The 25899-nt window shown below is 48.2% G+C and overlaps 1 protein-coding gene across 3 annotated transcripts in view; it reads left to right on the top strand.

The window, feature by feature from the left end:
* LOC147097711 (shiftless antiviral inhibitor of ribosomal frameshifting protein homolog) overlaps positions 1–25899 on the top strand; it is a 34677-nt gene that overhangs the window by 2678 nt on the left and 6100 nt on the right. For 2 of the 3 annotated variants that reach the window (XM_085971741.1, XM_085971743.1), the window contains exons 2-7: positions 5950–6094; positions 15785–15843; positions 17870–17908; positions 18773–18802; positions 22532–22687; positions 24288–24391. In XM_085971741.1, coding sequence (XP_085827867.1) covers positions 5950–6094; positions 15785–15843; positions 17870–17908; positions 18773–18802; positions 22532–22687; positions 24288–24391 — 533 coding nt within the window. The remainder of the gene's footprint in view (positions 1–5949; positions 6095–15784; positions 15844–17869; positions 17909–18772; positions 18803–22531; positions 22688–24287; positions 24392–25899) is intronic. The other variant, XM_085971742.1, reaches the window with a different exon arrangement.

Here is a 25899-nt window from a genome sequence, read left to right as displayed (position 1 = left end):
CCGCAACATCATCGAGCTAACTATTGGGGTCCTCAAGCAGCGGTTCCGCTGCCTTGATCGCTCCGGAGGAGCTCTCCAGTATTCGCCGGACCGGGTCTCCCAATTTGTGGTGGTTTGCTGCATGCTACACAACCTGGCTATCCGCAGGACTCAGGCACTGCCACCTGACGTTGGACCAGCACCTCAGGAGGAGGAGCATGAGGAGGAGGAGGAGCAGGAGTACGTTCCCAGGAGGGAGCGACCAGGGCCAAGGGCCGCACGACGCCACCTTATTACACGGTACTTCTAAGCCCCCTGTCAGGGAATGGCCAGGGGCCATGAGGGAAGATGAATGCAGCCGCTCCGCAAGCCCTCAGCCGGCGAAGCCAACAAACACTAAGAAGAACAACCATGGAGACTGCATGAATAAAGATAATTTTTTATTTCACAAAAATGAAAAGCCCTTCCCACATGAATCCCCAAAAACAATAAACGGGCCCCACAAAAAGCCCAACAAACGACTCACTCCCACAAACTGGGGAGGAGCCACTCCACCTTTATTCAAACCGGGCCTCAACGTCGGCCTAACGCAAAAAATAAGCCCTCCAAAAGCACAACCATGGGCAAAATAAAGATGGCCACCACCATATTAAAGGAAAGCTGCCCACACCCTCTACTGAGTGGCCCGCGAGGGCGAGACCTTGGCCAGCATTTTGCCTCCCCTGCCCGGCCTGCTGCTCCTTCGCAAGCTCTGCCCAGTGGCTGCTGCGAGGCTGGGGGAAGGCGCCTGAGGCTCAGATGCCCTTCCGCCAGATGCCGCTGGGGGGCGGCCTACACGGCGTTTGGGCCTCGAGGGGCCGTCTGCTGAGTGGCGCACCTGAGCCTGGCCACCATCAGCTGCAGCCGCTTGCCCTTGACGCCCCAGAGGGGGAATGGCGGCGACGGATGGCGCAATGTGGGCCAGCTGGCGTCTGGGATGCGCTGGCTGGTGCTGTGGCGCGGTGGCACTCGGCCGGGCCCGCACTGCAGGATCCGCAGCAATCAGCCGACGGGCGGCTTGCTGGGATGGTGCAGCGCGGCGCCTGCCCTGGCGATGCCTGCCTGAGACAGCGCGTGTGGCAGCAGTGAGTGGCCCTGTGGTCCTGGTGTGCGCGCGCATCACATCCGCCAGGGTCTTGACGGCATCAGTCAGCATGCGGCCACTCGCGGCAGTTGCTGCCCCGAACTCGCGCACACTGGTCGCCAGCGACTCGATGGCCTCAGGCATGCGCCCCACCACGCTCATGAGCTCCGTGTGGCGCCGGTCCGAGTCGTCGGCCATCTTATCCAGCTTCCGCACCTCCTCCGAAGTGAAGGTGTCCGGACTGGAGTCGCGACTCTCCCGCTGGGGAGGAGGGGGCTGAACTAGGGGACCCTTGCCGCGTTGGTGACGGCGAGTGTGCCGAGCAGCAGCACTCCCCTCTGATCCTTCCCCCCTTTGGGGGGAAGGCCGCGGGCCACGCGCACGGCTGCTGGGTGGCTGGACGCCACTGGTCCCAGAAGCTGCATTGCCCTGCGACAGTTCCTCCAGGCACTCGTCCAGTGAGGAGGTGTCAAGCATTTCCTCCTCTCCTGCGGGACGTGACTGTTCCCCCGAAGGTCCGGCTTGCTCCTCCTCCTCCTCCTGGTCGGAGGTGCTGTCACTGGCAGCTTCAGGGTCCTGGTCGTCACCAGCTGAAAGCAGGAATGCACAAGAGTAGCTTCAGAGTGAGGAGACGGCGTCAGCGAGGGAGTTAGGACTGGTGGGATTCAGCGCATTGGTGGGACAGTGGCAAAGGAGGTAGCTCGGATGGGCCAGTGCGACGCGAGAGGGCCAAAAGGCGAGGTCCTTACCATTGCCGGGCAGTGGAGGGTCGGATACACCGCACGCTGTGGGGACAATCACACGGGCACCCATGAGCACACACACGCGCTCCTCCAGCCGAGTGAGCTTCTGCAGCTTGGCGCGGCCACCCCTGGCACGGGCCTGGCGATTAAACGCTACTTTAGCCTGCAAGAGAAAGGACGGGCTGTAAGTGCGCAGTGAAGCCCTGATGTAGTGTGCACTGCCTCCCATGGTGGAATAGCTTGGACAGAGTGAAGCCCTGATGTACTGTGCACTGCCTCCCATGGTGGAATAGCTTGGCCAAAGTGTAGAGTGCCGAATGGCCATTTGATGCTCATGACTGTCCCAATGCTGCTGGCTGAGGGCTGGCCAATAGGACTTTCAGGTCCCTTTGCCCATCATGTCAGGTGTACATGCAAGAATGAGGAGGAGACTGGAAAGGCTACTCACCTTCACAATCCTGGTCAGATCGTTGTATTTTTTACGGCATTGTTTGTGGGTCCTGGGGGCCTCGCCGGTGAACGTCACCCTCTGGGCGATCTGCTTCCAGGCTTTGGTGTAGTCATGGTGGGTTGGATTCCTCCCACTCTCTGGAAACAAGATCTTGCGCCTCACCTCCAGAGCTGTGACCATTATGTCCAGATCACCCTCTGAGAAGCGCAGGGCACGCTGACGGGCCTTCTCTGGCGTTGCCATGACTCCCTGGGGCTGAGCAGCAGTGTTGAGGCCTCTTTGCAAGGCTGCAGTGTGCAGGGCGTGGCAGCAGACCAATTCGTCCCTTCCCCCTTTAAGAGCTGGTCGGCACCACGGGGTCTGCTGTCAGTGCAAAAATGACCGCACCCGTGCTGCGCCCCGCCTGGGCGCTATCCCTCTGGACCGCCGGCTTAGCGCCTAAAGGTAGGAGTGGAACGCCTCTTTTAGCGCTCCACCACTCTCTTAGGGCGAAGCCACTGAATTTCCGGCAACGGGGCGCTACTTTGGGGCGGGCGCTAACTTCGGGTGGGCGCTAAGGTTAGCGCCCCAAAACTGTCTATACTGAAAATCTAGCCCTAAGTGTTTTACAACCACTGAAGTACTTTTGAAATGTAGTCACTGTTGTAATGTAGGAGATGTGGCAGCCAAATTGCGCACAGCAAGCTCCCACAAACAGCATCTGTCAAACCCGTGACCTCTACCACCTAGAAGGACAAGGGCAGCAGGCGCATGGGAACTCCATCACCTCCAAGTTCCCCTCTTAAGTCACACACCATCCTGACTTGGACATGTATCAGCCGTTCCTTCATCGTCGCTGGGTCAAAATCCCAGAACTCCCTACCTAACAGCACTGTGGGGGTACCTTCACCACACAGACTGCAGCGGGTCAGGAAGGCGGCTCACCGCCGCCTTCAAATGGCGACTAAGGGTGGGCAATAAATATCAGCAACACCCATATCCCCAGCTGTGAGACACCTGTGTGGGGCCCTATGTTGACTCCTGACCTTCCACGGTTCTAGAAATGCTTTAGCAGGTGGTACCCACACTTTGAAAGCTTCTTGTCAGCTGCAAAATGTCAGCTTGGCTCAGTAGTGGCCTGTAAAAAGTTTGTGGATTCAAGCCCCACTCCAGACAATGAGCACTTATTCTAGGCTGACACTCTACTGAGGAAGTGCTGCATTGTCAGAGGAGCCGTCTTTCTGACGAAGCTGAGGCCTGTCTAGGTGGATGTAGCAGATCCCGTGGCACTATTTGAAGAAGAGCAGGGGAGTTTTCCCGGTGCCTGACCGACATTTATCCCTCATCCAACAGCACCAAAAGAAAGATTGTGTCGATTGGACTTATACTCACTGGAGTTTAGAAGATTGAGAGGGGATCTCATCGAAACCTATAAAGTTCTGTCAGGCCTGGACAGACTAGATGCAGGAAGGATGTTTATGATGGCCGGGGAGTCCAGAACCAGGGGTCATAGTCTAAGGATAAGGGGTAAGACATTTAGGACTGAAATGAGGAGGAATTTCTTCACCCAGAGAGTGGTGAACCTGTGGAATTCTCTGCCACAGAGGGCGGTGGAGGCCAGTTCATTAAATATATTCAAAAAGGAGTTGGATATATTTCTTAAGGCTAAAGGGATCAAGGGATATGGGGAGAAGGCAGGGACAGGGTACTGAATTTGGATGATCAGCCATGATCTCATTGAATGGCGAAGCAGGCTCGAGGGGCCGAATGGCCTACTCCTGCTCCTATCTTCTATGTTTCTATGTATCTCACTGCTGTTTGTGGGATCTTGCTGTGCACAAATTTGGTTGTTGCGTTTTCCTACATTGCAACAGTGACCACACTTCAGAAGTAGTTTCTTGGTTGTAAAGCGCTTTGGAACATCCAGGGTATGAAAGGCGAGTGTATACAAATGCAAGTTTTTCATCTCTTGAGTTTCCCTCAACATCAACGCAAAGAGATATCAGTGCGTGAAGCAGCCACAGTAGGAATATGGGAGGGAACGTGAGAGAGCACTTGGACAATGAGGAGACCAGTGTCTCTGCTGCCTTAATCGGAAATCAATAATGATAAAGTTAATGGTTAACCAATTCACTTCAGTCAGGTTTTATTTTGCTGCATGTTTTGTGTTCATTCCCTCTTCTGCCCAACCTGTTTCCCGAGGGCACCTTTATTTTTCTTTTAATTCATTCCCCACTTTTCACAGATATTCCTTCACTTTCAAAGACCCCTTTCTGAGGCAGTAGGTGGCCCATCCCTCGCATAACCAGACCAGTCCGCTGTGGAGTTGTGTTAAGGTTTTGGTTGAGTTGTGTGGAAGTTTCCCAGAACTGGGTGAGAGGGTGATGCTTTGACCAGCGGGACTGGGATGAGCAAACAAAGCTGTTTACCCTTTCAAACAAAGATCCTAGCGGGTCACTGTAACATCCTCAGCCAGATTGTTTCTTTTCCTTCATGAAGGCTGGTTTCTATGCTGAGATCCATTAGAATTACTGTACAACCCCGCAGTGTGAGGCATCTCCCCATACATTACAACAGTGACTCCACTTCCAAAGTATTTCATTGGCTGTGAAACGCTTTGGGACATCCTGAGGTCGTGAAAGGTACAATATAAATGCAAGTCTTTCTTTCTTTGCCCCAACATGACCGCAGCAATCATCACCTAAGTGAATAAGTCAGCACCAAATGAGTTCACCGTTCCCATATAACTAGAATCCCCATACAGAACAAAGTGCAATGTGAGTTTGCTGTCTACTACAATACAATCATTGCAAAGTGCAAACAATCAGAATACTCTTTCAACAACAACAACAACTTGCATTTATATAGCGCCTTTAACGTAGTAAAACGTCCCAAGGCGTTCCACAGAACCGTTATCAAACAAAATTTGACACCAAACCACATAAGGAGCTATTAGGACAAGTGACCAAAAGCTTGGTCAAAGAGGTAGGTTTTAAGGAGCGTCTTAAAGGAGGTCAAAGGGATTGAGAGGCGGAGAGGTTTAGGGAGGAAATTCCAGAGCTTAGGGCCGAGGCAGCTGAAGGCACGGCCGCCAATGGTGGAACGATGAAAATCGGGGATACGCAAGAGGGCAGGATTGGAGGAGCGCAGAGATCTTGGAGGGTTGTAGGGCTGGAGGAGGTTACAGAGATGCTCTTTCCTAACACTGTGCCTACACTTGCCTCGCTCTAGTGCTCTTTCTAAGTGCCTGTCCTTCCCTCGGTTGCCTACTGCACTGTCCAGAGTGGGACAGTGCCTTATGGACCAACAAGGCCGCTGCTTCAATTCCCTGTCTGTGCTGAGGTAGCTCATTTCAGTTGGGGCAGTGATCGGAATCTTAAAAGTGGTCTTCGTGTCCCTGGGAGAAGTAAGGCAGGAAACGGCCACGCTTCCTGCTCCTGATGTGACCATCAGTGACCCCTGCTACAAAGTGCAGCGTGGACGTCGGATGAGGACCAGGTTGGGCTGAGCCGTGATGCCCATCTTGGCCGAACAGCCTGCTGACACTCATTGCACAGGCTCACAGATGAAGAATAGACCCTTGAGTGAGGCACCAGAGGGCATTTGGTGTCCATGAAAGGGTGGCGTATAAATGGTTTTTTTTATCACATAGCTTCTCTATTGTTCCCCAACAGCTGGAGAAGAGTGTCCGAAGGCTGAGGGAGATGTTTCACACAAGGGGCATTCCTGTGGCGACAGCTGAGTCTCTGATGAGGAGGTACAACAATGACTATGACCAGGTGACACAAGAACTCCTGCGACTGAAGGACCAGGAGGATGGTAGGTTTGCAACCAAGATAACGAGCAAGACCTGCGTCAATGGCTGAGTGAGATCCCTGGGCCATTAAGACTTCTTAAGGCTAAAGGGATCAAGGGATATGGGGAGAAGGCAGGGACAGGGTACTGAATTTGGATGATGAGCCATGATCTCATTAAATGGCGGAGCAGGCTCGAGGGGCCGAATGGCCTACTCCTGCTCCTATCTTCTATGTTTCTAAGATCGGGGAGATCTGCGATTCGTTGCCCAGCCTGTGCTGAGTTAACTGATCTCGGCAGTGGTGCTATGACTGGCTTTGGTGCCCCCTTTCGTCAAGGTGGGGAAAGTTGGACAGGGTTCCCGTTCCTGACCTCTGTCCAGTGACCTCTGTCCGGTGACCTCTGTCCAGTGACCACTGTCCGGTGACCTCTGTCCGGAGGTGTGTGTGTGTGTGAGCTTCGGGACGGGACTCGGCTGTCGAGCCTCTTTGGGTTAGTTGGCCTGGTGACGCTCACTACCAAGGTTCAGTGCCCTCTTGGCTGAGCTACAGGAGGGCAGCCATGATCCGGGGGTGGCGGGGAGGGGGGGGGGGGTGGGGGGGCGTGCAGTGGCCAACAAAGAGCCAACATCTTCGGGAGAGGAAAGAATTGGAGGTGAAAAGCAGGCCAAAAAAAAAGAACCACGAGGTGACTTTTATTCAAACACTGACCAAACTCAGCATGCCTTGTGCTTCAGAGTGTTCTAATCAAGGCCGCTGGTTTGTGGTTTTCACGGTAAAAATGAGTGGAATCACAGGACGCGATCCCAAACACCAACTAAAAATCCCAGAAGCCTATGTAGTAAGAGTGAAATTTGACTTTTTCATTATCGTAACCCAGTGGACCGGGTTACAAGGTCATGTCTGTATCATTATTTAATCTTCTGTGTCTCACCATAACCAGGTCTAATTGTTAGTGTTGCTTTTAAAAGAATTGGATTCAGGAACTAGCAAGGTCTCGCAGTTGTTCTGCAATGGCTCTCATCAGAGTCACAAATGACATCCTTTGTGACTGTGACAAAGGTAAACTATCCCTCCTCGTCCTTCTCGACCTGTCTGCAGCCTTTGACACGGTTGACCACTCCATCCTCCTCCAACGCCTCTCCACCGTCGTCCAGCTGGGCGGGACTGCACTCGCCTGGTTCCATTCTCATCTATCTAATCGTAGCCAGAGAATCACCTGCAACGGCTTCTCTTCCCGCTCCCGCATCGTTACCTCTGGTGTCCTCCAAGAATCTATCCTTGGCCCCCTCCTATTTCTCATCTACATGTTGCCCCTTAGCGACATCATCCGAAAACACAGCGTCCGTTTCCACATGTACACTGACGACACCCAGCTCTACCTCAGCACCACTTCTCTCGACCCCTCCACAGTCTCTAAATTGTCAGACTGCTTGTCCGACATCCAGTTCTGGATGAGCAGAAATTTTCTCCAATTAAATATTGGGAAGACTGAAGCCATTGTTTTCGGTCCCCGCCGCAAACTCCGTTCCCTAGCCACTGACTCCATCCCTCTCCCTAACATCTGTCTGAGGCTGAACCGCACTGTTCACAACCTTGGTGTCATATTTGACCCTGAAATGAGCTTCTGACCACATATCCTCAGCATAACTAAGACCGCCTATTTCCACCTCCGTAACATCACCTGTCTCCGCCCTTGCCTCAGCTCATCCGCTGCTGAAACCCTCATCCATGCCTTTGTTACCTCTAGGCTTGACTATTCCAACGCACTCCTGGCTGGCCTCCCACATTCAACCCGATGTAAACTTGGCGATCCAAAACTCGGCCACCCGTGTCCTAACTCGCACCAAGTCCCGTTCGCCCATCACCCCTGTGCTCACTGACCTACATTGGTTCCCGGTTAAGCAACCCCTCAATTTCAAAATTCTCATCCTTGTTTTCAAATCCCTCTATGGCCTCGCCTCTCCCTATCTCTGTGTGATATCTGAGTGGTAAGGTCAGAAACTGAGAGAAGCGAGATAGGAACAAAACCCAACTGTTTATTTACACAGTGTAGCCAAGAGACATAGCTCTTACAAGCTGGAAGCCAGGCACATCATTCTTACTGCACGAGCCAAGATGGAGATCAACCTATTAGTCATACCCATAATGCAATGCCACATTATCGTGTTAACTGGTGTACCAGGACATTGAATACATGACCCATTACCTTAAATACTGGTGAATGTGAACCCTTAATATTTGGCTCCATCTGGTGGATAACTTAAACATTACATCCCAGATTACTATATCCCTCCCCACTTAAGTTGAACATTAATTTCTTAACAACATTCTTAAAAAGTCCCATAAGGAAACTCCTTTAGCAATAGTCCATACTGAACGAATCTAGCAGGTCGTTATCAATCTCTCTGGCAGCTTGTGAGGCCTTGGTGAACGTCTTACAGTCAAGTCCCTGCTTGGTTGTGGTAGAGCCACCTGCTGCTCCTGAGCAGTACTCAGAGTATCTGACTCTGCTACGATGGTTTCCTCTTGACGAAGGGGTCCAGGTGGAACTGGCTCTATTCGTGGTGGTGGTACCACCGATGCATTTGGATAACTGGGGGCCAACTTGTCCTCCGACATCTCCTCTGGAACCTCCAGTTCGATTTCCCCTTGTCTGGTCAGTATCTGATCTACATGTCTGTGTACTACCTGACCAGTTCCCACCATGACCGTATATGATACTGGACCGGTCATTGAGTCTATGACGCCAGGAATCCATTTTAGACCATAACTGAAATTCCTGGTAAGGACCACATCTCCTTCTCCAAAACTGCGGCTCTTTGTCCTTCTGTCATGGTTCTCCTTTTGTTTGATTTGTCGGTTTTCCACCTTCCTTTTTAGGTCTGGGTGAACCAGGTCAAGAGTGGAGCGTAGTCGACGTCCTAACAACAGCTCAGCAGGAGAGAGTCCTGTGGTAGATTGAGGTGTTATTCTGTAGCTGAACAGAACTCGTGACACCTTGGCTGCCAAACTCCCTTCCGCACTTTTTTTCATCATCTCCTTAAATGTTTGTACGGCTCTCTCCGCAAGTCCATTTGAAGATGGATGATATGGAGCTGAGGTCACGTGCACTATGCCATTGTTTCTCATGAACTCTTTTGTTTTTGTATTCACAAAACACGTGGCACTGTCACTTACTATGATCTCCGGTAGCCCTTGATTACTAAAACTCCTACGCAGGCAGTCTATAGTAACAATAGATGAAGCAGAATTTACAGGATAAACATCCATCCATTTGGAATGGGCATCAATGATTATGAGGAACATCTTTCCCATGAATGGACCCGCATAATCTACATGTAATCTTCTCCATGGTTTATCCGGCTACTCCCAGGGGTGGAGAGGAGCCGCTGCTGGTGCCTTCCTGTGTACTTGACAAGTACTGCATGTCTTGACTAGATTTTCTATCTCCTCATCTAGCTTTGGCCACCACAAGTAACTCCTTGCCAAGGCTTTCATACGTGAAACTCCAGGATGACACTGATGTAGTTGCCCTAGGATAGACTGTCGTGCTGGCTGTGGAATAATCACTCGTGCTCCCCACAACACGCAACCATCCTGCACACCCAGCTCTGTCGTCCTGACACTGTAAGGTATGAAATCAGTCCCTTCCGGATGCTGTGGCCAACCCCTCATCACATATTCTCGGACTCTAGACAGTACTGGATCTTTACCGGTCCATGTCCTTACTTGTCCTGCGGTCACAATTGCCGTGTCCGTGTCCTCCAACATCAAAACTCTGTCCTCTGGAGTGTCAAAGTCTCGACTCCCGAGTAAGACTCTTTAAACACAAAGTATCGTCAAAGGAAGACTTTATTAGTTCTTGTATACAAGGGAAGCGGACATGTAGACAATGGCTACGCTGACCACTTCCAAGATCATAGGCAAAAGGTAATATATTTATAGTTAAAGCAAGCCTTCAGAATCACATGATCGAAGTCTGAGATCATAATTAGTTACAAGAAAAATATAGTGTTAGTAAAAATGTAATCAAGGATAAAAAGGGCTGGAACAAAAAGAAATGCCTAGAGATAGGGTTATCTAATCTATAAGTCCTGTTCTTCTTTGACTCCCTATCCTGGTTTATTCATGACTCAAGGACTCTCTTCATCTAGCTATGTGAAAGAGATAGGGAGGCTTACAGTATGTATCTCTGAAGGTCTTTGTTCTAATTAACAGATGAGGTCATCTGTTAATTTGGAGAGTTCTGCTTTTTCAGCAGAACTAGTAATTACTAATCTATGGAAGCCATTTTGTGTTTTCTATTCTGTACCTTGTGAAGCCATTTTGTAATATAAAAGTACACTTCCTCAGGAGCTGCACGGATAGGTGTACCTGGCAGTGGAACACGGCTCAAGGCATCTGCGTTCCCATGGTACTTGCCCGCCTTGTAAACGATGACATACTCATATGCCCTCAACGTCACTGCCCACCTCTGGATCCGGGGTGACACCATCTGTGGTACTGCTTTCATTTCATTAAAAAGAGATAGAAGAGGTTTATGATCGGTGCATATGGTGAATTTCCTGCCATATATGTACTTGTGAAACCTCTGTAACCCAAACATTACTGCTAACCCCTCTTTATCTAACTGGGAATAGTTTTTTCCACCGGTGTCAGAGTTCGAGACATAAACCCTATCGGTCTTTCTGTTCCATCTTCCAAGCTGTGTGAAAGAACCGCCCCACCCCGTAAGGTGAAGCATCACAAGAGAGAATGATGTCTTTCTCTGCATTGTAGTGAACCAGCACATCCGAGGACAGCATCAGTTTCTTGGACTGTTCAAATGAAACCCTCTGTTCCTCTTCCCACTGCCACTGTGCCTTCTTGCGCAGAAGTTTGTGAAGAGGTGCTAACACTGTTGCCAAGTTTGGTAAAAATCTGTTATAATAGTTTAGCAGTCCCAGGTAAGCTTTTAATTCAGTCACATTGGTAGGAGCTGGGGCCTCCTGCAGTGCTTGTACCTTCTCCTTGATTGGATGGAGCCCGGTGGCGTCCACCCTGTATCCCAGGAACACGGCCTCATTCCCCAGGAAAGTGCACTTACTCCTCTTGAGCCATAACCCTGCCTTATCCAATCTTTGTAGTACCTCTCTCAGAGTGCTCAGATGCTCCTGGTCGGTTCTTCCCGTCACCAGAATGTCATCCAGATAGATTGAAACATGTGGGATCCCTTGCAGTACACCCTCGATAGTCCTCTGGAAAATAGCTGGACTAGATGAGACACCGAATGGTAAGCGGTTATAGGTAAACAAACCCTTGTGCGTATTTATGGTTACATACTTCTTGGATTCCTCATCTAGTGTAATCTGCAAGTATGCATGACTCATATCCAGCTTCGTGAATTTCTTCCCTCCCGCCAGGTTTGCAAAGAGATCCTCTGTTTTGGGAATAGGATACTGTTCTAGTTTAGACACCCTATTTACTGTCAATTTATAATCTCCACAGAGTCTTACCGAATTGTCCGGTTTTAAAACAGCACCTCATCTTCCGATTAGGCACTCTGCAGCCTTCCGGACTCAATATCGAGTTCAACAATTTCAGATCATAACCTCGGCCCCTATTACACATTTTTTCTTGTAATTTTTCCACTCCTTTCCCCCCCCCCCTTTCCTTTTGTTTCTCTCTCACACCTGGCAGCTATCTCTTGCCCTGCCAGTATACTTTACACCTAATCTCAGCCTATTACCATCTCGTCTAGCTCTTTTACTTCTTTTGTTTCTTTCACTTCTTTTGTCCGATCGCAGCCCTGCCTTCGATCTATTTTCTTTTCTTTCCAATTTTGAAGAAGTGTTCGACCCGAAACGTCAACTCAAATTTCTCTCTACGGATATTGCCTGACCTGCTGAGTTTTTCCAGCATTTTCTGTTGTTATTTCGGATTTCCAACATCTGCAGTATTTTGCTATCGTACAATGGGAGCTGCCCATTCTGAACATTTCACGGGTTCCAGAATGTTCTCTCTCAAAAGACGCTCAAGCTCAACCTCTACCTTCGGTTTCATGGCATACGGCACAGGTCGTTGTTTAAAAAACCTTGGCAGTACCTCCTTGTCGACATAAATCTTAGCTGGGGGGCCATTAAATGTGCCAAGTTCTTCCTTGAACACGTTCTCATGTTCAATCAACACTTCTTGCAAAGACAACTGTTTGCCTCCCTCTATTTGATTTATTGCTCCCCAATCTAATTTAAGTTCTTGTATCCAGCCCCGACCTAACAGGTTTGGTCCGGAACCCGATACTACAACTACAGGTAGCTGTTCCACGGTGTCCCTGTGTTGCACAGTTACAGTAGCTGTACCCAATGTCACCACTCGTTCACCGGTATATGTTTTAAGCGGCATAGAGCAAGACTTTAACTCTGGAACTTTTGCACGGTTCCACAATTTTGAGTACTCCTCCCTGTTCATTATGGTCACACCGCATCCTGTATCCACTTCAGAGTCGACCTTAGAGTCGTTTACTGTCAGTTGCAAAGTGATAGGATCCACTTTTGGAATGTTCTCTACCATACTATGCATTATGAACCTGTCGTCTTCTTTCTCAGCTTCTCCGCTGATGTGATGTGCTCCCTGTTTTTTCACTTCTCTTCCTAGGTTTTGCTTTCCTCCCCCTTTTGGTTTGTATTCCTCCATGGTTGCTTTTGCCCTGCATGCACGTTTTATGTGTCCTTTTTTTCCACACTTGTGGCACTTTTCCTCCAGAAACCTGCATTCCCTCGCCAGGTGATTGCCATTGCATCTATAACATGCCTTCACATGCTCACGTTGTGGTTTCTGACGCATGTTTAACTTGTGCACAATAACCTGACCTGCAACTTGCTTTGTAGTAGCCCAGTCTGAACCTTGTATTTCTTTTACATCTTGGTTCGCTGTCTCTATGGTTTGAGCAAGTTCCAACACTTTTTCATACGTAAGCCCAGTCTCGGACAATAATCTCCGCTGCATTCGATCATCCATTATCCCGCAAACTAGCCTATCTCTCAGCATGTCTTTCAGGTTGTTGCCGTAATTGCAATCGTGTGCCAATTTCCTCAACACCACTACATAATCCAATACAGTCTCTCCCGGTTTTCTGTTCCGTGAATTCAATTTGAAACGCTGTACAATCTCACTCGGTCTGGGATTGAAATGGTCCTTCAGCAAGGCCACTAAGTTAGCAAATGATCTGTCTCCAGGTTTTTCAGGACTGCATAAGTTTCTCATTAAACTATACGTCTGACTTACCACGGAAGTGAGCAAAATAGCTCTCCTTTTTCTGACATCATCTATATCATTTGCTTCAAAGAAATGCATCAACACCTCGCAGTATTCATCCCAGGCCTGCGTCTGAACATCAAAAGCAGAGATCTTTCCTACCGTAGCAGCCATGATCCGTTATTGTGTTCCTTTTCTTTTTTTTCTTCGTCAAGATGTGATCTGTTTATCCTCGTCGCCAATATGTGATATCCGAGTGGTAAGGTCAGAAACTGAGAGAAGCGAGATATTAGGAACAAAACCCAACTGTTTATTTACATGGTGTAGCCGAGAGACATAGCTCTTACAAGCTGGAAGCCAGGCACATAATTCTTACTGCACGAGCCAAGATGGAGGATCAACCTCTGAGTCATACCCATAATGCAATGCCACATTACCGTGTTAACTGGTGTACCAGGACATTGAATACATGACCCATTACCTTAAATACTGGTGAATGTGAACCCTTAATATTTGGCTCCATCTGGTGGATAACTTAAACATTACATCCCAGATTACTATACTCTGTAATCTCCTTCAGTCCTACCACCCCTCGAGATATCTGCCCTCCTCTAATTCTGCCCTCTTGAGCACCCTGATTATAATCGCTCAACCTTTGGTGGCCGTGCCTTCTGCTGCCTGGGCCCTAAGCTCTGGAATTCCCTCCCTAAACCTCTCCGCCTCTCTACCTCTCTCTCCTCCTTTAAGACGTTCCTTAAAACCTACCTCTTTGACCTAATTTCCCCTTATGTGGCTCGGTCTCAAATGTTTTGTTTTGTAACACTTCTGTGAAGCGCCTTGGGATGTTTTACTATGTTAAAGGCGCTATATAAATACAAGTTGTTGTTCATCTCTTTGGTGTCCCTGGAATCTCCAGGTGAAGTTCATGTTAACAATTACCCAGGTCGATCTGCTCACTCACTGTCTGTTCAATCGGACAATTAACCCCAATGGGTGACTGAAGAGTCCAAATTAGTGACTTACACCGCACTTGGCCCCAGCTAAAGCTTTTATTTCCTCACTGCAATGTTGCTTTAGGTGAGATCAGCCTGCTGGTGCCATGGTAGAATCACTAGGGATCTAGCCAATTTGGGCTGTTCCACGCAGTGGTGTGTTTGAGGTCACTCTTTTGCAGGAGGTCGCAGTGACTGGTAGGTCACAGCGTGTGTGCTGTGAGGAGGATGCAGAGAAACTCCAGGATGATTTGGACAGGTTGGGTGATTGGGCAGATGCATGGCAGATGCAGTATAATGTGGATAAATGTGAGGTTATCCACTTTGGTGGCAAAAACAGGAAGGCAGATTATTATCTGAACAGCAATAGATTGGGAAAAGGGGAAGTGCAACGAGACCTGGGTGTCCTTGTGCACCAGTCGCTGAAGGTAAGCATGCAGGTGCAGCAGGCGGCTAAGAAGGCAAATGGTATGTTGGCCTTCATAGCGAGAGGATTCGAGTACAGGAGAAGGATGTATTGCTGCAGTTGTACAGGGCCTTGGTGAGATCACACCTTGAGTATTGTGTGCAGTTTTGGTCGCCTTATCTGAGGAAGGATGTTCTTGCCATGGAGGGAGTGCAGCGAAGATTCACCAGGCTGATACCTGGGATGGCAGGAATGACGTATGAGGAGAGATTGGGTCGATTAGGCATATATTCGCTAGAGTTTAGAAGAATGAGAGGGGATCTCATTGAAACTTATAAAATTCTAACAGGACTAGACAGACTAGTGTAAGAAGTCACACAACACCAGGTTATAGTCCAACAGCTTTATTTGAAATCACAAGCTTTCGGAGCGCTGCTCCTTCGTCAGGTGAAGTGGAGAAATGCATAAAGACACAGCTTATATAGTCAGAGAATCATGTCAGATGTTTACAGGTAATGTTTCCAACTGCCATTTATCACACCTCGGCAGAGAGATAATCACAGCAATCAAAGGTGTGAATGGTGTCCAAACAGGTCAGTCAGGAAAACATTACATCAAAGAACAATGAGGTGGGGTCACAAGGGGTCAAATATTGCAGATGCTGGGGTCTGTAGACAGACTAGATGCAGGAAGGATGTCCCTGATGGCGGGGGAGTCCAGAACCAAGGGCCACAGTCTAAAGCCATTTAGGACTGAGATGAGGAGGAATTTCTTCACCCAGAGAGTGGTGAACCTGTGGAATTCTCTACCACAGAAGGCAGTTGAGGCCAATTTATTAAATATACTCAAGAAGGAGTTAGATATATTTCTTAAGGCTAAAGGGATCAAGTGATATGGGGGGAAAACAGGGACAGGGTACTGAGTTTGGATGATCAGCCATGATCTCATTGAATGGCGGAGCAGGCTCGAGGGGCTGAATGGCCTACTCCTGCTCCTATCTTCTATGTTTCTATGTGCTCTGCTGGGTAACACGAAGACCTGGGCAAAAACTGATGTACTGAGACAAACATGATTCCAATAGATTTCTTTCTTTCAGAGGGTGGCGCTGGGAATGGGCTGAGGAATGACCCAGTGAATTGGGTAAGGTTGTTTATCTTCAAACGTTCCTTTCTAATGATTTTATCGGTTCAATTGTTCGATAGAATTGCAACCCCTGCCTCAAAGGGACAAACTTCCATTCACACAATTGCAACAAGTCAGTCTAGGGTTGGCTGTAGAACCACCCAGTTTCGGCTGGTTAAGAACCGGCAAATGGTCGTTTTAAACGTGAAGATTCAGCCAAACTGAGGTCCTCACACACAAGTTCAAATTCTCTGGCAGAAACCAAAGAACTGATACTTGGGGATAGCCGTAAAAAGACCGATACTTGTCTCTAAAAATACAGGTGTTTTTGTTTACATTCCCTGAGCCGCTTGGCTTGCTAGCCCTGGCAGCTGCCACCTTCTTGCTACAGGAAACTTTTTTTTATCCAGCACCGACGGGACTGACGTGGTGCCGGTTCATTAAAAATTCCGGATAACCGAGAGCTATAGTAAAAGATACGGAGCTGAGAGCTCGGTATAAAGCAACAAACCCTGTTGCTTAGCAACAGGTTCAGAACAATGGCCGCAAGTTCCAAGCATCTCTGTAGCTTAGCAACAGCTGCAGCCACACCCTTGCACAGCAACAGATCGAGGAAGGCAAGTAATAAAACTTACCTGAACCTACTCCTGAATTTTGCCGGTTAACCAAGATTTCCGGTTATTTAGGTGCCGGTAAATTGAAAGTTTCCTGTACTTCATGAGGTCTTTAAGATTATGGAAGGGTTTGATAGGTTAGACGTAGAGAAGATGTTTCCACTTGTGGGCGAGTTTTAAACTCGGGGCTATAAATATCAGATGGTCACTAATAAATCCAATTGGGAATTCAGGAGAAACTTCTTTATCCAGAGAGTGGTGAGAATATGGAACTTGTTAAAGTGCAACAAAGGTTCACTAGATTGATGTTTCAGGTCGATGACCTTTCGTCATCGACCTGAAACGTTAACTCTGTTTCTCTCTTCACAGATGCTGCCTGACCTGCTGAGTATCTCCAGCATTTTCTGCTTTTATTTCAGATTTCCAGCATCTGCAGTATTTTCTTTTTGTTTCACTAGATTGATTCCTGGGACGAGAGGGTTGTCCTATGATAAGAGATTGTGTAGAATGGGCCGATACTCTCTGGAGTTTAGAAGAATGAGAGGTGATCTCATCAAAACATACAAGATTCTGAAGGGGATTGACAGGGTAGATGCTGAGAGGTTGTTTCCTCTGGCTAGAGTGTCTTGAACTAGGGGTCACAGTCTCAGGATAAGGGGTCGGCCATTTAAGACTGAGATGAGGAGGAATTTCTTCACTCAGTGGGTGGTGAATCTTTGGAATTCTCTGCCCCAGAGGGCTGTGGATGCTGAGTCTTTGAGTATATTCAAGGCTGAGGTCGATAGATTTTTGGACTCTAGGGGAATCAAGGGATATGGAGATCGGGCGGGAAAGTGGAGTTGAGGTCGAAGATCAGCCATGATCTTATTGAATGGCGGAGCAGGCTCGAGAGGCCATATGGCCGACTCCTGCTCCTAATTCTTCTGTTCTTACAAGGAGAGGTTGAGGCAAATAGCAGCGATGCATTTATGATAGATTCCTCAGCCGCCTCACCTTAATCTTTGCCTTCGCCCTTGTAGAGGTACGTTTGAGGTGCTACATAAATGATGGTGGTTGTTCAATTTGGCTGACTACAGAGACCGTTAGATCCCACAGAGCAGAATGCACAGCAAGCCTGCAGCCTGATCAGACCTGTGCAGGGATGAATTAAATAGGTTTTACGATGCAGCGGTTTTGTCATTTTCACACCATCGTGGGTGCGTTTGCCCTCGAAGTGACTGACTCAAGAAATGTCTTTGTGGATCTAACTAAAATTCAATTTAGGTTTCAGAATAGCTTGGAGCAACTTAGAGAGAAGGGACAAAATGAAGAGTTATGTTAATTTTAAACAAAGGGCTGGTTAATGATGCAGAAGCTACATTTATTTTAATGGTACTGATAGGTTTTTTTTCTCTTTCCTCCCATTCCTTTCCCCCACGCACCATCCCCAGAATGCACCAGTAAATAACGATGAAGGCAACAACCCAGAGGTAAGTGTTAACTGGTTTCTTCCTTCAGTGTGTGGGCCTCGGCTCGGATACTGTTCTTACCTCTGATTCACACGGTTGTGGGTTCAGGCCCCTCTCCAGACGCTTGGGTGCACATCAAAGCTAACTCTCCACTGCAGGAGATGCCGTCTTTTGGATGAGCCATTAATTTAAGGCCTCATCTACCCTCTCAGTTGGATCCCACGGCACTATTCAAAGAAGAGCAGGGAGTTATCCCCAGTGTTCTGGCCAACATTTATCCCTCAACCAGCACATGGGAAATAGGAGCAGGAGTAGGCCATTCGGCCCTTCGAGCCTGCTCTGCCATTCAATAAGATCATGGCTGATCTTCTACCTCATCTCCACTTTCCTGCACTATCCCCATATCCCTTGGTTCCCTTAATATTCAAAAATCTATCGATCTCTGTCTTGAATATATTCAACCACTGAGCCTCCACAGCCCCCTGGGGTAGAGAATTTCAAAGATTCACCACCCTCTGAGTGAAGAAATTTCTCAACATCTCAGTCCTAAATGGCCAACCCCTTATTCTGAGACTGTGACCCTGGTTCTAGACTCCCCAGCCAGGGGGAAACATCCTCCCTTCATCTACCCTGTCAAGCCCTGTAAGAATTAAGCACCACTTTAAAAAAAAAGCCAATTATCTATTTATTTATCTGGTCGCTGTTTGTGGGAGCTTGCTGTGCGCAAATTGGCTGCCGCGTTTCCCAACATCACAACAGTGACTACACAGTGACTTCAAAAAGTGCTTCATTGGCTGGGAAGCACTTGGGACGTCCCGATGATGTGAACTGCAATGCGAGATGAGGAGCCTGTGTGACGAGCCTTGTGTTTTTTTTTCTTCACAGAATGAAGACGACGATGACCATGACCTACAGGTACACGATTCACCCGGCGGGACTGGGCACTCAGTAGTGGCTTCGATACAAGTGCCGTGGAGCCTGATGTATTATTAATTTTACTTTACGATAGTAAAATAACAACAGGAAACGCTGGAAAAACTCGGCAGGCCAGGCAGCATCGGTGGAGTGAGAAACAGAGTTAACGTTTCAGGCCAATTCATTAAATATATTCAAGAAGGAGTTAGATATATTTCTTAAGGCTAAAGGGATCAAAGGATTTGGGGAGAAAGCAGGGACAGGGTACTGAATTTGGATGATCAGCCATGGTCTCATTGAATGGTGGAGCAGGCTCGAGGGGCCGAATGGCCGACTCCTGTTCCTATCTTCTATGTTTCTAGGTCGATGACCTTTCGTCAGAACTGGGAAAAAAGCAGGAAATGGAAAGCAAGTTTAGGGGCTGGGAAAAGGGGGAGGGGATGAAAGAACAAAAGGGAAGGTCAGTGATAGGATAGAAAGCAGGAGAGATTAAGAGACATTGAGAAACATTAAGAGACATTCAAGGCGAGAGGAGATGGTAATGGGACAGGTTAAGGAATAAAGGATGGCTCTAGATGGGGTGTGAATTGCGCTGGTAGAATGAAGGACAGCTGAAGGGATGGAAGAAAAAACAAAAAGTGTGGATAAAAAAAAGAAGAAAATATATATATGTGATAGGGGCCAAGGTTATGATCTGAAATTGTTGAACTCTATGTTGAGTCCAGAAGGCTGTAAAGTGCCTAATCGGAAGATGAGGTGCTGTTCCTCGAGCTTACGCTGAGCTTCCGTGGAACAGTGTAAGAGGCCAAGGACGGTGAGGTCTGAGTGGGAGTGGAGCGGAGAATTAAAGTGACAGGCCACCAGGAGCTCGGGGTCCCCCTTTACGGACTGAACGGAGGTGTTCCGCAAAGCGGGCACCCAATCTGCGTTTGGTCTCCCCAATGTAGAGGAGACCACATTATTATTAATTTTACTTTGTTTCTCCTGCTAATCGAGAGGAGGATGGTGGGGGAGGGGGCAATCCAAGTGGATTCAGTGTGTAATTAAGCACCAGCTCGACAAATATAAATGCAATTAGTTCGCTCTGGGGGCCGATTTTAAATTGGAGGTCAAATTTGGAGGTAGCGTACGTTGATGTGTTCTAATCCCTACTTGATCTGCCCTGGTTTTGGTGCCCCCTTTCATCAAGGTGGTGAACATCCGCCCTCCTCTTTTCTCCTGATCGTTTCCTGCACTGGGCCTTACCCTAGATCCCAGCAGGCTTCTTGCCTCATTCCATCTCTCACATTAACCCACCGAAGGCCAAGGATATGTGCATTTTAATGTTGGGATGGTTGTCTATCCTAGAAGGGAATCACAGTTCCTTTGTGATGGTGCGGTGACATTTTGTAGTCCGACGGAACTGTTTGCCCTTAAATGAATTACTCCATGAAGGGAATGCAAATTGAACACATGTTAGAATAAATCCCAAAAGATGTCGGTATTTGAATTGAATGGTTTGGGCCCTTCCCTTGGCCAGTGTTTCACCGCCTGCCTTCAGCTGCCCCGCCCCCACTCTCCCACCATTGGTCACCCGACACATCCATTCTCATGGAGCCCTGCCTACCCATGCCAATTGGAAAGCCGATTGGATGATTCTTAACTGTCAGTCAAAACAACATTTTTCCTCATTTTCAATATTTTTATAACTAATAAATAAAGAAAATGGAAATATACAAAGAAAATGGAAAAATAACTGTGATTTTTAATGCCTCTGTGATTTTTCTCCTTGCTTTCCTCGCAGCATGTCCAGGAGATTAATATTCAATTCCTGGAGACGTCAGGATAGTCCTGGAGGGTTTTACATAGGATTACATCGGATATATGGCACAGAAACAGGCCATTTGGCCCAACCAGTCCATGCCGGTGTTTATGCTCCACTCGAGCCTCCTCCCGTCTTTCCTCATCTAAATCTATCAGCATAACCCTCTATTCCCTTCTCCCTCAGATGCTTGTCCAGCCTCCCCTTAAATGTATCTATACTATTCGCTTCAACCACTCCCTGTGACAGCGAGTTCCACATTCTCACCACTCTCTGGGAAAGAAGTTTCTCCTGAATTCCCTATTGGATTTCTTGGTGACTATCTTATATTGATGGCCTCTAGTTATGCTCTTCCCCACAAGTGGAAACACTCTCTCTGTATCCACTCTATCAAAACCTTTCATAATTTTAAAGATCTCTATTAGGTCACCCCCTCAGCCTTCTCTTTTCAAGTGAAAAGAGACCCAGCCTGTTCATCCTTTCCTGATATGTATACCCTCGCATTTCTGGTATCGCCCTTGTAAATCTTCTCTGCACCCTCTCCAGTGCCTCTATATCCTTTTTATAATATGGCGACCAGAACTGTACACAGTACTCTAAGTGTGGTCTAACCAAGGTTCGATACAGGTTTAGCATAACTTCCCTACTTTTCAATTCTATCCCTCTAGAAATAAACCCTAGTGCTTGGTTTGCTTTTTTTTATGGCCTTGTTAACCTGTGTCGCAACTTTTAGTGATTTGTGTATTTGTACTCCGAGATCCCTTTGCTCCTCTACCCCACCCAGACTCGCTCCTTCCAAGTTGGCAAACCCAGCCAGTGCACAGCAATGAGGAGCAGCATCCAGGCCAGACTGACTTCCCATCCCAGAGGTCCTGAGGCCAACAGTGTCAACTCAACTGCTTACTCAGTTGAGGTCAGACAAGAGGCCGAATGCAGTGCATTCTACATAAGAACATAAGACGTAGGAGCAGGAGTCGGCCATTTGGCCCCTTGCGCCTACTCCGCCATTCAATAAGATCGTGGCTGATCTGATCTTGGCCTCAAGTCCACTTCCCTGCCCGCTCCCCATAACCTTTGACCCCCTTATCGTTCAAAAATCTGTCTATCTCCACCTTAAATATATTCAATGACCCAGCCTCCACAGCTCTCTGGGGAAGAGAATTCCAAAGATTCACGAGCCTCTGAGAGAAGAAATTCCTCCTCATCTCCGTTTTTAAATGGGTGCCATACTGAAACATAGAAGATAGGAGCAGGAGTAGGCCATTCGGCCCCTCGAGCCTGCTCCGCCATTCAATGAGATCATGGCTGATCATCCAAATTCAGTACCCTGTTCTTGCCTTCTCTCCATATCCCTTAATCCCTTTAGCCTTAAGAAATATATCCAACTCCTTCTTGAATATATTTAATGAATTGGCCTCAACTGTCTTCTGTGGCAGAGAATTGTACAGGTTCACCACTCTCTGGGTGAAGAAATTCCTCATCATTTCTGTCCTAAATGGCTTACCCCTTATGCTTAGACTGTGACCCCTGGCTCTGGACTCCCCGACCATCGGGAACATCCTTCCAGCATCTAGTCTGTCTAGTCCTGTTAGAATTTTATAAGTTTCGATGAGATCCCCTCTCATTCTTCTAAACTCCAGCGAGTACAAGCCCAATCGACCCAATCTCTCCTCATACGTCATTCCTGCCATCCCAGGTATCAGCCTGGTGAATCTTCGCTGCACTCCTTCCATGGCAAGAACATCCTTCCTCAGATAAGGCGACCAAAACTGCACACAATTGTGGAGGTGCATCTCCATCCACTGGGTTCTCGGCTGAGTTCATACCTTCTTGTTTAACGAGAATCGAATGCCGTGTTATGTACCGGACGTCTTCCTTTTCTTTTTTTTTGCAATGTAATTTGTGTTTTATATTCCTCTTTCACCCAGGAAATAGCAGAGCGCTTAAAGAGGCTCCCACTGACGGAGGAGAATTTGCGAATGTTTAACTTGGCAACGAGAAGCGAGATACCCCGTGATCAAAGACAGTTTGCGTGCGAGCCTTGTGACAGGGATTGGTGGAGGGAGGTGCCCGAAAGAAAATTGGTAATGCTGCTGCGTTGACGGAAGCTCTTGCCGATCAGTGCCATTATTCCTATCGTAGAAACCATTTTAGTTGTCGTCTCTCATTAGATTATTTGTCTGATTTTATTTATAATGGCCCCCGACATTCCAGTCGGTTGAGGTCAAGACAGAAATCTGGCGGGCCGCCTAATCGGGAGGCAGGACCTGGTTCCGCTAGGATTCCAACCCACTCATTGGGTAATACCATTTTCAGGTAAAGGTGGCAGGGTGGGGTGGGGGGGGGATGCTGGGTTGATTCTTCCACCCAACCCTCACTGCCCCCGCTGTGTGCGTTTGTGCGTGCGTGTGTGTGGGGCGCAGTTCCCGGGCTGCCGCCAAAAATTCCACCCATTTGGCCTTCAAGGGGCCTCGCAAACTGAGAGCCGGAGAGAGTTTTCTGTTGAGGCCTTTGGCCAAGGCCCCAGAAGCTCGGCAGACAAGAGCAATCGATCGCACCGGGAAGCGGTTTTCTTGAGCCTGCGTGCCCGCCCTTGGAGCAGAAGCGATTGTAAACTGCGGATTCTTTTGCCTGGGGAGGATATTGGGGGACCTATGGTCGAGATCTACTCTGGCCGTTCAAGGTTGGATGGGAAGCCCCCGACTGCGCTAACAACCTGCAGTTTAGGAGGGGGGCGACTACGCCTGGGGATTGGCGACATGACTCACGCCACCACAAATTCCTTCAGTGGATCAGAATTTAAGCCCCAATAGATTTTAGCCCCGACTTCAGTCTCTTTTTGTTTCCAAATTTTAATTTTATTCTTGGGAGAAAAACTTAAGATCATAAACGCAGTTCTCGCTTTCAATATTCTCGTCTACTCAGGAATTTGTTTCAAAAATTGCCCCAATAGTTTCACAACTGCGTATAGTTCTGGTCACCGCATTACAGGAAAGATGTGATTGCACTGGAGAGGGTGCAGAGGAGATTTACGAGGAGGTTCGATAGGGTAGACATCGAGAAGATGTTTCCACTTGTGGGGGAGACCAGAACTAGGGGCCATAAATAGAAGATAGTCACTAATAAATTCAATAGGGAATTCAGGAGAAACTTCTTTACCCAGAGAGTGGTGAGAATGTGGAACTCGCTGCCACAGGAAGAGGTTGAGGCGAATAGTATAGATGTATTTAAGGAGAAACTAGATAAACACATGAGGAATAGAAGGATATGTTGATGGGGTGAGATGAAGAGGGGCGGGTGGAGGCTCGTGTGGTGCATAAACACCGGCACGGACCAGTTGGGCCGAATGGCCTGTTTCTGCGCTGTAAATACTGTGTAATGAAACATTTTATAGCGCTTTTATCTGGCCTGGTTGCTGCTCCTCATTGCTGTGCACTGGCTGGATTTGCCAACTTGGAAGGAGCGAGTCTGGGTGGGGTAGAGGAGCAAAGGGATCTCGGAGTACAAATACACAAATCACCAGAAGCAGCGACACAGGTAAACCAAGCACTAGGGTTTATTTCTAGAGGGATAGAATTGAAAAGTAGTGAAGTTGTGCTAAACCTGTATCGAACTGTGTGTTTTTTTTAATTACCTGAATTGAGAACTGGGTTGGCAGCAATGATAAAGTGAGTCTCTCCGCAGGTCTCGAGATGTCGCCATTGTAAAACATCCTTTCAGGCGGTGCCGAGAGATCAGGAGTGGGGAATCGCTCTGTATAATTGCCTGAACTGCAATCATTCTTTCAGGTAAGGTCTAGCCTCGGCATAATTTTGTATCACCCCCCTCTTCCAAAACTAAAGGAGCATGAACGAATGGTTCATGCCCATTTCTACCAACTTGGAGCAGATCGAGCGTTGGTGCTCATTGTATAACTTGGGAGCCATTGTGGCCAGCCTTCCGTCGCCGTGGCTCTCAGCGGACTAGTTGCGACATGTCGCTCTGGGGCCGGTTCGTGGCCTGCCTTGCTGTGTGGGGTGCGAACTGAGCCGTATTCAGAGCTAACGCAGTCCGTCTGTCCATTGGGCAGATCCTAACTTGGGTCTCCTAACAAGGGAAGAGTAGCCATCGGACGCAAGCACTCCCGCTGGACGCCAACCCAGTATTCAGAGCCAGCACTCCGATCTCCGCTTGCCCGGGGCTGTCCAGAGTGCGGTCCGAAACTAACCCTTCCTCCTCCGAGCCAGGAATGCTACCACTGAGCCAGTGGTAACTCCGTCCAGATGTGAGTACCCCACTGGATGTCAACCCAGTACAGGAAACTCTTGCTTAAACGGCACCTAAATATCCGGGATTCTCTATTAAGCGGCAAAATTCACACTCCAAAAACAACACCTCAATAACCGGCAATGTTGCCGAGCCCGAGTCTCCCGCGGTGGCCGAGTTAGTCAGTGGGGGTAGTTCTCCAAACTGCCGCTACTCGGCTTCTTGGCGCTGTCGGAAGTCCAATTACTGTATACTGCACATTTCTTGATTTTTTTATTTTTGTTTGTTAAAAATAGCCTCGGTAGATAACCCTCACCGTCATCCGGAATTTTTAATCAGCCGGATACCAAAGAGTTTCCTGTAGTTAGAGACCACATTCCCGTCTCTATCTGGCGAGCCGGTGTACAGTGCTATTTCCTTCCCTTTTCTGGTTATGCGGCAAAGGAATGCTGTTTGGGAACTGGGTAATTCCGGTGTCTGTATATTAAGTGAAACAGTCCCATTAACATCCTTCCTGCGGAGAGTTAACTGGACCTCTCTGGAGTTTCTTCCCTATGAAGTGCCAGCCTTGGCTCACTGGTATTGCTCTCACATCTCACAGGATTGGAGGGGTTCGATAGGGTAGTGGTAGAGAAGATGTTTCCACGTGGAGGGAGTGCAAAACTAGGGATCACAAATATAAGGTAGTCACTAATACACCCAATAGGCAATTCAGGAGAAACTTCTTTACCCAGAGAGCGGTGAGAATGTGGAACTCACTACCCTATAAGGTGGTTGAGGCGAATAGCAGGGATGTATTTAAGGGGAGACTAGATAAACACATGAGGGAGAAGGGAATAGAAGGATATGTTGATGGGGTGGGAGGAGGCTCGTGTGGAGCATAAACACCGGCATAGACCAGTTGGGCCGAATGGCCTGTTTCTGTGATCTTCCAAGATTTGAGCCCATAATATGAGCATATAAAAATGTCAGGCAGGAAGAGACCAGCTGGTCCATTAAACCTGCCTCACACCATGATGGCTGGAGCATCATGACTAGATACTTCCTCTGC

Source organism: Somniosus microcephalus, chromosome 31, assembly GCF_052327205.1.
Source record: "Somniosus microcephalus isolate GS21.2 chromosome 31, FLI_Smic_1.0, whole genome shotgun sequence".
Lineage (NCBI taxonomy): Eukaryota > Metazoa > Chordata > Chondrichthyes > Squaliformes > Somniosidae > Somniosus > Somniosus microcephalus.
Note: the sequence above shows the minus strand (reverse complement) of the source record. Positions and strands in the feature narration are given on the sequence as shown.